This window comes from Crocodylus siamensis, chromosome 1 (assembly GCF_052110815.1).
Source record: "Crocodylus siamensis isolate JL-2025a chromosome 1, ASM5211081v1, whole genome shotgun sequence".
Taxonomy (NCBI): domain Eukaryota; kingdom Metazoa; phylum Chordata; order Crocodylia; family Crocodylidae; genus Crocodylus; species Crocodylus siamensis.
The window spans coordinates 203,339,723-203,353,842 of record NC_143395.1 but is presented as its reverse complement, the minus strand read 5'-3'; the positions used below and the strand labels follow the sequence as shown (position 1 = coordinate 203,353,842).

Sequence of the window (14,120 nt, the reverse complement as noted above, 5' to 3'; positions counted from 1 at the left end):
ATAACAGAGAAAACCACAGGTTTTCCCATTAACCTGAGGAAAACATGGATTTCTCATTTTAACAGAGAAACCCACAGCTTTTACAGTTTTGCAGCAAGTTCTCTGCAGGCTGGCAGAGTTCCAGCCTTCAGGGGGCTGGGAGGAAGTGGGAGGAGGGCCGTCAGGTAGGGGGTGTCATGCGCATGTGTATGCACATGGCCACCAGGCAGCCTAGAAAGCAGCTCTCAGAGGTAAAGTCAGGGGGGGATTGAAGCCCCCATAAAGAGATGGGGAGGGAGTTGGGCAGGACTAGGGCTGGGGCTGCTGCCCAGCTGGGTGGTGTGTGGGACTTGGCACCCAGGGTTGCAGTGCATAGCCATAGGGCCCTGGCAGGGAGCAGGACAGGGTGGCACGTGTCTCACCCAGGAAGCAGTATGGATAGGGCCAGCTCCCTGCTGCTGTGCACACTCCCAGGATGCAGGGGGAAACCTTGCCTCCCAGATCTGTGTGCAGGGTGGGCGTGAGCTCCCTGCTCTGCTGCCCTACCCTGGGGCCTCCACAACCCAGAGGGTGCAACCCAGTGCTGCAGGGCACAGCAGGGCTGTGCTGGGAAGCTGCTTGCCACTGCGAGCTCCATGCTGCCCTGCTGAGGTGTCTGCATATGCAGCAGCAGTAGCAGTGATGGTGCAGGGTTTTGCCCCTCACTGCTACTGTGTGGGCAAGGGACAGGTTGCCAGGGCAGCATGAACCTCGCAGCAGTAAGCTTCCCTGCTGTTTCCTGAAGCACCAGGTTGCACCTGCTGGGCTGTGGAGGCCCTGGGGAAGGGCAGCAGGGTGGAAGCCCACCCTGCACACATCTGGGGGGGGAACAGGTCCCTCCTGGGCCCCCCAGGAGTACATGCCGTGGCAGGAAGCCCACCCCCGCCCAAGCCCACAGCAGGCAGGCTGCTGGTAGCAAAGGGGGAGCCAGGCTCTGCTCTGTTGCAGCAGCTGCAGCCCCAGCCTCTTGCTAGGGGCAGGGAGCTGTGGACCTGGGTCCTTGACCCTGTAGCCCTGGTAGCTGAGGGCACCTCCGGCAGGGCCAGAGGGGGACAGGGGGCTTGGGGTGGGGGTGGAGTGAGGGTCCTTTCATTTTAATCACAGATTGTGGGGTTTTTATTCAAAGAATTTGTGATTTTTTAATCTGGGGAAGGCAGGATCCCTGCTAATCACCTAAGTACTGTTTCAGGCCAAAAGGGAGGCATTAAATTAATCTAGGGACTTCAGTAATTTTATGGCTTCTAAGCAGGGTGAAATAAAATCATGCTTCATGATTTGGATGGCTAAATAAGCCAGTAAGTTCTAGCAAGAGATTGGCATTATTTAGAATTGAATTATACAAAACCTGGTCACTTGACTAATTGCCCATGAGGTTCTCCACTCCACAGGTCAGCCAAGAGCAAGGTCTTCCATTCCTTTTATTTAGAATATGAATCCAATACAAATCAATTAAAGGCCAAACCGAAGGATGGTGCATGCGTCTTCATAAAATTAAAAAAAAAAATAGTACTGAACAATATGCTCCAAGAATATTTGCAATTTTACTAGTGTTTCATGAACATATCCCATCCAAGGCCATAAAACTACTAAACTGGTGTTCTACTTTGACTGAGACGTGTACATGGATGTGTTATGCACGTACAAAGCAGATCTATTAAAATACATACACATAAAAGAAATATGAAAATATATTATTTCCTCTTCTTGGCATATTTAGTTAATATTTAGAATATCTTTGCCTTTGGCTATGGAACTTGAAAACGGAAAGTGGAGACACCACACATCCAAAATTACAGCATTTGTTATATTCAGCAAATCTTCAGTCCTCAAGAGCTTTATGATGGACACACAAATGTGAAGAGCTTCATAGAAATCACAACACAGATCCATTATACAAAGTGTGATTTAGTCCACATGTAGATTTTCAAGCAATGTGAAAGTCCTGGACCTTTCATTACATCTATTATTTCTTCTGTTTTCCACTTGTCTTCTCTCTTTTCTGTTTCATTATGTTCCTCATTTCTCTTATCCTGTACAAGTTTATTCTGTACAGGTTTGCACAACATACAAAAATAAGGTATTGAGTATTAATACTCAATACTTTCTTTAAGGAAAAAAAATGAAACGCCTTGGCTGAAGCCGAAGCTTCAGAATGTTTCAGAAAAAGATTAGAAATGTTCCAGCAGTTGTTTGCTAATGTCCTATAAAAGTTATCTTAAGGCTGCACCATATTTTTCAAATAAGCAAACTGCAAATATTTGACAATATGTGCTAAAATGTAAGCCTGAAGGGTTTTATTATTTTGTTTTTAATAGAAAGATACCCGATACCTTTGACCCTCCACCATATCAGTCTTCTTAAGGTCCCTGGCAGATGTTAATATAATGGCACAACTGGGATCTGAGGAATTTTGTGGCATGGCAAGGATGCGTGATTTTTGGGACAGGGCATAAAATTCCTTAAATTCCAATCATATGATTGCCAGGACCCAGTTAGGATCCAGGGCTGCCCTCAACCTATTCTGGAGGTCACGCAGCAGGCAGCTGTGTCCCAGGCTCTGGAGCTCTCCTGTGCCCAATCCTTATGATCCAGCTGGAACAACTTCATGGCTGGTTTGCCATTTTATTGTACCATAAATTGGCTGAATGTATGGCACATGCAATTCACCACACAAATTTAACACCTTTAAGGACCCTAATACTTGTTGCATAGTGAAAATATGTGAAAGCTGTGCTTGTATCTTTCCATTATATGTAACCCAACATACCATGCCTCTCCTGCACCTTGGTATATTATGGAAAGACAGCAGTACCATAACTGGAACTAGCAATACAAAGAAACAGGGAAAGGAGCACTATAAGAGATTTACAATGTTCTTATACAATTATGTTTCTTTCAATTGTGTTTATTTTTCTGCTTGCAAGCATACATAAACTGAAGAGAGGATGCATGGAATTAACTGTTATAAGAATACCTAAAGATCTCTCCTGGGAACTCTTCAAGGGAAAAAAAAGTGAATTTAACTGATTCAGTCAGACAGATTAAACAAAAATGAGCATGTCTAGTACACACCAAAAAAAATCTCCTTACCTGGTTCTAGTTTTATTACTTTAATCGCTGCTAGCTCACCAGTGTTAACATTCCGAGCCTATAAAAGGAGAAAAATTATTTACATATTGGATTACAATAGTAAGTGATACAGCCGTAACCTAATACTGTACAAAAACTTGCACTTACATTTCAAATCCCATTTATGATTAAATTTAAGTTTAGACATTTTCAGGTAAATTATTGTAATTAAATAATTTCATTGGCTTTATTAATATATTTTGATTAAATATGTATGGCTATACTGTTAATTAGTACTATAAAATTATTTAGAACCTTCCAAAAATACGATTCATATTTGTTTGATTACAGTAAGACAAATCTATGTTAGAATGCAGTAGCTTAAAGCAGTCACCCATCAAAGAATAGTTTATCATAGTTTTTTCTCCTCCTTTCCCTGCCTTTTCAAACAGTGATCTCTAATTAATTCACAATTATACTAAACTAAATTAAGCCACCACATCCCAAAACTTATGAAAAGTAGCGTTGCAAAATTACACTTTGTTCCTCCTAGAACCTTTTCATGGTAAATTTAGTTTCCTTTGTAGTTAGAAAATCTAACAAAGACACTAAACAGTTAATTTGTGATGACATTTCAGAGTACACTCAAGATTCTTTGTGCAACAAACCTAAATTACATAGCAAAGTCCCTATTTTATGCTGTACTGGTGCACTAAGTGTGACAAAATGAGAATTTAGACATTGCTTACAAAATATGGTGATTCTATAATTCAAGGGTTTTCAACCTTTTTCGACCACTGTACCCTCAGGTGGCCGGATGCAGAATAGTGTACCCTGAGTCACTGAGTGGGGGATGAGGGGTAGACTTCAATCAGGGGTGACAAGTGGTGGCAGCAGGCAGCCCTGCTCTTGCCCCACCCTGGCCCTGTTCCTGTGAGGCAGCAGCGTGGGGTGGCGGTGCTTTGTCCTCACCCAGCCCCGTGAACCCCTTGGGACCTTTCAAAGTACCCCCAGGGGTACACATCCCCCAGCTGACAACCCCTGCTATAATCTGTATGGTTTCCAAAGTGGGGAAGCATGGAGTAGGCAGCAGCAAATGCACTGCCTTGAAGGGAAGGAGGCTGCAGACCAGTTAACTCCTTTATTCCACTGCAATGTCTTCTGATCCCTCTCACCACACACATTATCCTTCTCCTATGAGACTGCTACATGACAAGCCAGCCACACAAGAGGTTAGAAGTCTTTAAAAACAGTCTTTCCATGCCCCTCACCCCCACAAAAGACCATGCAGCTACCTAACTTAAGCAGCAATTAATCAATACTTTAATTCCATTAAAAATGGCAGCCTTTATGCCGAAGGGTTCCTTATGTTGAACACAGAAAGTAAAATTAAAATTTAAAAAGCCGATAAAATAAAAGCATGGCAATAATATTTTTTCTTCTTAAATAAAAATCTAGGACAGTGTTTAAAAGAATGTGATGGTACTTATCAATATTTTATGCACATCCAGAAGGTTTCCAGCCCCAGCAAGACATCTAGTCTTAAACCTATATCTTGACAATTATGGTATTATTCTATTATAACCACATTTTAAGGTTGTTTTAGGGAGAAAAAAAATAACATCCTTTTCCCAACATATAAAGTTGATAACTAGACATACATGACCATGAAACACTCTTGATCTCACAAAAATTCAACAGGAGAATTAAATAACCAAAGAGACTCCCAAAATATTAAATGCACTACAAATATTAAAATATAAGCTGCCCTGAAAAATATTTTACCATTAACTTTGTGAAAACACAAAATACTACCTATCACATGGTAGAAAGCACTACCCTCTAACTGTACTGATTTGAGAACTGAGCTTGTAAACCAACGTTGGAACTGAAACATCAAAAGGAAAAAAGTAATAATCAAAGTACCAGGTAATCAAGACTAACCATGTCAATGGCAAAAACTAATAGTTTGGTCCACCTATATTTATATTTATTAAGGGAGTGCACATAATTAATATGCAGATAACTAATGTTTATTACAGTGTAAGTATATACGCATGTGTGTAATTAAATACATATGTATACATATATTTTTATTAAACAAACTTGTACATGCACATGTTGCATAAGTGTACAGTACACAGACACACACTGTATAAATGCATAATTTTCTTAACCGCATAGCACAATGCCAGTTCCAATCTGATACCTACTGTGTACTCTGTAATAAACATGCTATCTGTATAGCAGTTACATGCAAAAACTGCTTTAGCAGCTGTACTCTCTTGATAGGTGAAACCATTTCCAGGCTTCCAGGTCCTCAACTTCAAGGCTGCTATTAGAGGCATAAGATGCCCTTCCTAAACAAGGGAATGAACCTGAACGAGGTCAAAAAGCTTAGCGCAAGCAGTTTTTTGTAGTTAATGAGCACTGCGTACTTTGACATCGGGGAAGTCGGTAGACTTATCCAATATTCTATGCAACTAAAATGTGGGCATCATCATTAAACCCAGTAGCACTCAACCTTTTGGTTCCATAGGTGATATGAGTGGGGTTGGGACAGTCCACAGGCCACATCAGGCCCTGTGCACCAGGATCAGGCTCCAAGGCCCAGCACTGCCCCTACACTGCCCCACACTTGGGGAGTGGGCCCTGGAGCCTGCTGCTGCCCCCCCTCCCACCCCTGCACCCCAGGATTGGTCCTCCAGAGGCCCCCCTTTCCATAGGAATTGGTGTCCAAGGGCCTGGCAGTGCCCCCTCCCAACCCACTCCATTGCGATTAGGCCCTAGCACTGCCGCTGCCTGACCACAGGCACCAGGACTGGGCAGCCAAGGCAGCATGCAGGGCCTGGGCCTTCCCATGGGTCTGAAAATTTATCAACACTCTCCTGCCACCAAATTTCTAGACCTGTGTGGAGCCTCATGGGCCAGATGACATGGGGTAATGGGCCAGATATGGCACATAGACCAGGGGTTCAGCACCCCTGATTTAATCTTTCCATCTCTGGGTTTCTACCTTAGCGATTCCCAGTACCTGGACTTTAAACTTCTCAATGCTCTGTGATATGGGTACTTTTTGGCACTGACAGAAGTCACAAGTAGTAGTTACAAGATAAAGTTTTGCTATCAGATAGTTACATAACTAGGACCTGAAGTCTGTGTGAATCCCAGAATACCAGTAGATAAAACAGACTTTCTGTTGGGGAATGAATGATTGTATTCTTTTGCAACCTGTCCTGAAAATCCTTATCTTATGTAGATACCATAACAGCAGGATCTTCAAAAGTGATCGTAAGCTGGACCAACATAACTGTGTGCTGAAGAAAAAGGCAAAATGATTTTGCGTATGAGGATTTGGGTCACACCCTTAACTTCTGGTGGTAGTAGAAGGGGAAAAAAGGAAAGGAAAACATGTAAAATTCAAATAACTGGCCTTGACTCCATGTATTTCTTCAGCTTCTCTATTTCATTAGAGACAGAATATTAGTGAAGAAAAAGGATACTGACTTTTGAGTTATGCATATCAATCCAAAAAAAAAAAAAAAATCACTGGACAATAAGAATGGAAATTATTTTAAATGTGACACCACCTGATGCTGCTAGGCCAGAGATCAGCAACCTGTGTCATGTGGACTGTATCTGGTCCACAAAACCTTTGAACAGGCCATGGACGTGAGGCTCTGGCTGCTGGAACAAACACCAGCTGCAGGCACTCACCACCAGTACACAAGTGGTGGTAGCAGAGTCTTAGTGCCTGCCCACTGCCTCCCATCCAGGGTGGGTCATTCTGGCCCACCGCCAGAAAATGTTGCCCACCCCTGCTGACAGGCAATGGTGCAAGCCCTGTTTTGGTGCAATCAGTACTAACTGGATATTCAATGCCACATGTTCCCAAGTGGATATAAAAGATAAAATGCTCAATACTAAAACCATTGGCAGAAGTGTAGAGACTCTGGGTAGAATTGTATTTTCTTTCATGTGCATAAATAGCAGTTTTCTAGACGTGTGTGGCCTTTTTTTGATGCTTAGGCAGTGCGGTCACACAAGCATGTGGGTAGACTTGAGCATGCACAGTAGGCTACACACTAACTGGTCTACATCAGCATACCCATTCTGGACACATACCTAGGTCTAAGACAAGAAAATGAAGCTGGCCAGAAACTCATGACTAATGGGTAGTGACCTACACAATTTGTGATGTAGAAACTGCAAAATCCACAAAAAAAAAAAAAGTTACTAAAAATAAAATGCTGACTCCCCAGCAGTTCTCATGGCTGCTGCAGCCAGGCCTCACAGCCTGCTGGGAGGTGGGGGAGGGAGGAAGCTACCAGCACAAAGGGGAGCAGCCAAAATGGTGACTGCCTCCTCCTCCCGCTGCCACTGATTGGCCAAGAGGGCTCTCTTTCATGCAGCCCCACCCGTCTCAAAAATCAGCAGCAAGGGGCAGGGCCACATGTCAGACAGCCCTCTTGGTCAATCACTAGTGAGGGGTGGGGCCACATGACTGATAGCCCTCATCTAATGAATGTTGAGGGGTGGGGCCACCAGAGCCCCGCCACAATAAGCTCATGAAAATACCGGCCAGTGCGGCAAATCGGCTTGTGAAATCGGCCACCTGCCTCCTCGATTTCAGAAGATCCCCACTAATGGGTGTTAGATAGAAGACAAATCTCTCATATTGTAGCTGCAATAGCTAAGTAGGCTAAAGGCCTGGGGTTCAAAGCTCCCTTTGTCCAGAAGAGTTTTGAACTGTGGCACTGACCTCCTAGCACTGTGCTCTAACTACCGAACTGTAGGTTAGGCATTAACCATTCCCCTCTCCAGTGCTCCTTTTAAAGTCACAAGAAACACGTGGGGCCAGGGGAAGAGAATAAACCAAAAGGGTTATGACTTGGTGAGACAATTACTGGCTTGGAAGGGAGCAAGCCTTGGATTCTAACCTGCACTTTTATTCCCAAGACTGCAGAAATTTCCATGCTGCATTGTTCTCCATCCATTTTGTACAACAACTATTAAATGCAAGAGGCAGGGGCTCAGTCTTCAAAAGGAGTACTGGAGAAGGGACTAAATAACGGTCAACTTGTGGTGTGGTGGTTAGACCACCATGCTATGATATCAGAGACGTAAAGATTCACACCCTCTGGCTGAGAGAAGCCTAGAACTCGAATCTCTGGCTTCCTAAGCAAGTGCCACAACCACTCAACCATTAGGACTCCTCTCCCCTTTCCAACATTTTTCCAGGTCTTAGACTCAGGTACATGCACACACACCTAGCTACTGTGTAACCTACAGCACATGCTCAGTCTACACACACATGCTTATACATCCACAGTTGAATTGCTACCTGCACCTAAAAGGCTGGAAAACTAACAATTAAATACACAAAGGAAAACAGAATTCTACCATTACATTCCAAAACTGGAAAACAGGCAATTCCAAAGGACTTCAGGATAAAACTGGCCTGACAGAGGAAATAATGAGTGAAATAATACGGAGGATGCCAGGAAACTTTCCTGACTGTGACTTCACAGGCCTCTTAAGTTTAGAGAAGCTCTGCAATATCTGCACTAAGACCAAAGATGGCAGAATGGCTGGCAGAAATCTCAAAACAAGTCTAACTGATCATGACAAAGATGCATACACATTTTAGAGTCATATGCAGCAGTGATAAAAGACAAAGAAAAGATGCACTGATAAAGATTTTTTGGGTTGATACTGAAGGCTGATTATTGACAAGCCATACTGGCTGATACCAATCCAATTGCCAATATGCAGCCCGGCAGCTTAAAGAGTAGTGTCGAGCTGGTGTGTCTGTTGGGGGAAAGGGGCATGGAGAGGGCAGACTGAGGCCCCCATGGTGAGGGAGGGAGTAGGGCTTGGGCAGGGGCGAACACTGCCTAGGTAGGGCAGGGCACAGGATGGAGCTGGTAGCTTGTCCAGGGAGTGCAGGGGGTAGGGGCAGTTCCTGCCACTGCATGCACCCCCAGGGGAGGCATAGGGGGCATGTACCCCCTAGATCTGTGCACAGGCCTTTTAGGTGCAGGTAGCAATTCAACTGTGGATATATAAGCACGTGTGTGTAGACTGAGCATGTGCTATAGGTTACACAGTAAGGTGCCTGCTGTGCGCTCAGGAGCTGCACTTGGGCTGGGAGGGGCGGGCAGCAGCGGTGCTGGGAGGGGGAATTATAGGTGGGTACAGCAGTGGCACTAGCCCCCCTGTAGTTCCCCTCCCAGTGCTGCCACCACCCACCCTGCCTGGCCTGAACACAGCTGCCACGAAAAGCCCAGTGCAGCCCCCAAGCACAAGTGCACGGTGGTCAGCCCACCCTCGCCCTGTGCACAGATCTGGGGGGCACATGCCCTCCATGCTTCCCCTGTGGGTCCGTGCAGCAGTGGGAGCTGCCCCCCCAGGCAAGCCACCAGCTCCATCCCACACCCCACCCCACCCTGGCTGGGCAGTCCTTGTGCTTGTGCTTGCCCCTGCCCCAGCCCCACTCCCTCCCTCACCATGGGGGCCTCGATCTGCCCCTACCATGCCCCTTCCCTCCCCCATGCCTCTTCCCCCCCACAGTTTTACCAGTCAGATACTGTTCTCCAAGATGCCTGGCTGTGTTCCTGGCTGCTTGCATGCTGCAGCTGCACATATGCACATACCATTTATCAATGACATTATTGGCCACATCAGCCAAAAAAAGCCAACAGCTGGGACCGATGTATCAGTGCACCTCTAATTGTTGCATCTACTGCTGCATCTGCAAAGACTCAGTTAGCAAATTAGTTTGGGGTGGTGGATGCCTTAGTAAATCCAATCTGGCTGTATTCTGTGATTAATCTGAATTCCTTCCATTGCAAGAAAATTTCTCACCTTTCCAGGTAAGATGGCAAAGAACCGATCAAAACTGTGGGCAGAATAATGCGTTCTTACTGGCTTGAGTCTTGTCAATTGTTTCTCTCTCGGGCAGTAAAGGTTATGAAACTTTCTGCAGTCTGTCAATCCTGAAGGAGAGCAAATTGCCAGCTTCCTATTAAGAAGCATGCACATGGCCTTTGCTTAAGAAACCATAAGTTATTGACAGAAATCTAAGGTGGGGGGGGAGGGGCGGCGGCGAACGGGACAGTACACATTTAACTTTTCAAGTTATTTAAGATTACTGAAGATGTTGTCACAACCAAGTACCTAATTGCCAGAAAATTTACTGATCCTTGTGAATATTCATATAGCATAAAGTAGGTCTATACTACCAGCCTCTACACCAAGGAAAGGACACTGATTGCAATATTGAAACATATTCAGAATGGCCAAGATAAGATAAGCAACAAAGTCTAAAATGATAATAGAGTTGGCTACTCAGAAATACACTAGTCAAATGGTCCAGGCAGACAAAGTTTAAAGAAATAATTTCTTAATTTAGATTAGTGCTTCTTAAAACAGTTAATTCAAGAATAGCCTCTCTCATTATCTTTAGATTATTCCTTTCAGCAGCTGGCCCACAAAGACTTAACACAATATAATTAGACTCAACATCTTCTGAGATGAGGTACAGAAACCCCCCCCCCCCAAAGAAAACGAATCTTCTGAGATGAGTTACAGAACGCCCCCCCCAAAGAAAACAAATACCCCCCCCGAAACAAACAAACAAACAAACAGATACTGACATCATTTTAAAGTCATATTTCAAAAAAATGAGCAGGCTAGTAAAAAATAAATCCCTAAAGTTAAAAGTAAAGGAAGGGCCATGAATACATCTTAAAGAAACGATAATCTCAGACAGCACACATACCTACCTCTAAACAAAAAAGAAAGTAGTACACAAATCTGCTTTATGACAATGTCTGAGTGCATATTCAAGAGAACTAGAAATCTTTTGAAATATGGGTATCTAACCTTAGTGAAGCTGACAAACAAGAGCATGAATAACAGTGAACAATATCTCAGAAGTAAATCAGGAGGGATAAAATGGAGATTAAAGAGCAATTAAACATATTAAACAAGAAATATTTCAAAAGCAGGAAACCTTAAAAGGAATGGATAGATCACCACAGCTTAAAAAGAGTGATGAAGGAAGATGAATTATGCCAATAATGATGAGAAAGCAATTTTCTGTTTACAGCATTCATCAGAGGCTTGTTTTTCCCTCCCTGGTAACAGAGATGAGGTACTCTCAGAAACCAAGATGTCTTTGAGAACAATACAACAGACACAGTTACTACACTGGAAGACAACATCTTATGAATTATCATGATTGTCTGAATGTCAGAAAAACAGAAGATAAGGGAGATCAGACTTTCAAATAACTATAAAGACTTCAGTAGGTATATAAAAAGTATTGTTGCTAATCAAAAGCTGGCCAAGAGACAGGAAACAGGAAAAATAAATGGTCAACATTCATCATGATGAAAGATTAATGAGTGCATCTATGTTCATGTTGCTAATTTATTATCAATCTGTTGGGCAGTGATACAGCAAAATTTGCAGATGACAGTTATTTTAGCTAGCCAAGTCCATCAAGGATTATAAAGAACTTCAGTGGGTTCTAACCAAACTGGATTAAATGGGCACAATGGCTGCTTACAGGCACGAAAAAATAAATACCAACAGCACTTAATTTTCAGCTCGGCACACCCCTGCACCAAAAACAGCACATGCCTAGCAGAAGCATTGCGTTAATTTGAGCCAGCTCAGTCAATGTCTGTATAGATCGTGCGCTTCAGCAGGGCTGTTTGGTACTTGTATCTAATAGCTGAATTAGCTAAATACGCCAAAAAGCCCCGCTGAAGTGCCCAACCTATACAAACACTGGGAAGCTGGGTCAAACTAATGGGTTTCCTATTTCAGGAAAGTGCTGTTTGGTTTTTTCCCTCATGTCTGTCAGCAGCCAGTGACAGCAAGTGAAGTTTAAGGTTTATAAATGCAAAGTACAAGATTTTCACCAAAATAAGTAGAACTACCCATTTGCCCAACAGGGGTTTTAAATTAAATTTATAAACTAAAAAATGGGACTTGGATATTACTGCTCAAGTAATACCCCAGTTCTACATGCAGCCAGAACCAAAAAAAGGAAACAAGATGTTAAGATGAAGGAGGAATGGTTAGCAAAAAATCAAAACTATAGTATCAGTATATAAATCAATAATGCGGCCTCATCCGTTATACTGTGCGCAGTCAATACCACCCAACTGAAATAAGATCCTGCAAAATTACAGTGCGTTCAGGAAGGATAATGGAGATCTCAAACAGAAAGACTGGGATTGCTTACCTGAGGAAAGGGATAAAACATGGGGAAATGATAAAGATATATTAAGAATGAATAGTACAGAGCTACTGATTAGGGCCTTCTTTTTTCTCTGCCTCATAAGAAAAGATATAAAGATGTTCAACAGCACTGACCAAAAGCAAATTCAATAGCAAGAAAGGAAATACATTTTTTACACAGGTACAATTTACCAAAGAACTAGTTGCCTCTTGAAACTGCTGAGGCCAAATCCTTGGAGAAGTTCAAAGAGACTGGTCATTTTTTGAGAGGGGCAGGATTTTTTGGGGCAATGTCTTTTATTGGACCAACTGAACTGATGAAAAATGCCTTATATTCAAAAGCTTGTCTAACTTTATCTCAAGCATGTAGTTGGTCCACTAAAAGACATCATGAAAAAGTCCTGTCTCTCAATTCCTGGATGCATGTAGCTACAACATCACTCTGACATAACTATTTTCTGGACAGAAAAATTATAGTAATTAATGTGTAACAAATTTAGAGTTACATTGAAATCTGCATTTCAGGGCTTAAGACAATCTCTAAATATCAGAAATACAAATAAAAACTTTTTTTGGTTGTCAGAAAAGTGGGAACATGTGAAATAAAGGGGGGAATGTTTGTTGCAAGTTGCTTACTGAAACATATAAGTAGGCACACATGAAGTAATTATCTAAGGCTTCATTACAATCATGGTAATTTAATTTCTTTCCTGCATTTCAAACTAGCGTCTCTTTGAATTTCCAAGTCTACCATTTTTCAAAGGGCTGAATGCACACTTTCACTACAATTTGAAAAGCAAAACAAAACACTTTGTTGCAATGGGGGTCAACCTTCTTGGCGGAAATACCACAAGTTAACACCTCATCTTGTTGGGGTGCCATTCTGATCACATTCCCCTGCTTAATCTGCTGCTCTGCTTTCCACTCCCCGTCTTATCTGCCACTCTACTGCTTGTCATCTTCCTGATCTGTCACATGCCACTCACAAAGGCTGCCCATGCCACTTGTAGCACTGGTGCTGCAGGCTGCCCAACCCTACTCTAGTCCAAGGAATATGGCAGAAATGAAGTTTTGTAAATCTTCCATGCTTTTAACATGCTTAAACAAACACATATGCGGAGTAGATTTTTTTCCCTGTAAAGACATTCCACAGAGAAGAAATCATTAAATTCAAGAGATATTCACTGCCTGCAACCAGATAAGACAGAACAGTTCATTTGTTTTTTCACCGAGGACAAATCATTAATTTCTCCTTTACACCTATGCTCACCATTACTCATGATGAGATTTCTACAGAAGTAAACCCAAGAACAAAGTATCCACGATAACAAAATTATGCAGCGGCAAAAGTAGTTTCCACCCTGGTAACAGGTGTCAGGTTGCAGAATTGGGACTTTGGCAGGCAAGGCTTCCAGTTAAACAAGAATTCTTATGGCAAAGCTATCTGCAACGAGAAAAGCAATCTTCATGTAGTAAACTAAAATAGGGAATTATTTGGATAGAAAGGTAGGTTTTAAGAGATACAAAGCTAAATTATTAAGTGGAAACCAAAATATTTTAAATTAAATCTTTCATGGGACTGTCAAACACTGTCCAAAAACATCTCTCTGAAACACAGCTCTACTCTAAAAAGACTATAAAAATGCTAACTTACTCATTAGATATGTTTTGGATAAGGTAGTCGTACTTGCTGTCTCTAGTGACAAAATTAAGTCATTACACATTCTTTCTTTCTGGAGAACATATACAAACTTCCAAACACAGGTCTAAATCAGTTA

At 42.7% G+C, this 14,120-nt stretch overlaps 1 protein-coding gene across 5 annotated transcripts in view; it reads right to left on the bottom strand.

Annotated features, from left to right (window-relative positions):
* MAP4K3 (mitogen-activated protein kinase kinase kinase kinase 3) overlaps positions 1 to 14,120 on the bottom strand; it is a 137,978-nt gene that overhangs the window by 119,708 nt on the left and 4,150 nt on the right. For all 5 annotated transcript variants that reach the window (XM_090052713.1, XM_090052721.1, XM_090052732.1 and 2 more), the window contains exon 2: positions 3,109 to 3,166. In XM_090052713.1, the coding sequence (XP_089908839.1) occupies positions 3,109 to 3,166 (58 nt within the window). The remainder of the gene's footprint in view (positions 1 to 3,108; positions 3,167 to 14,120) is intronic.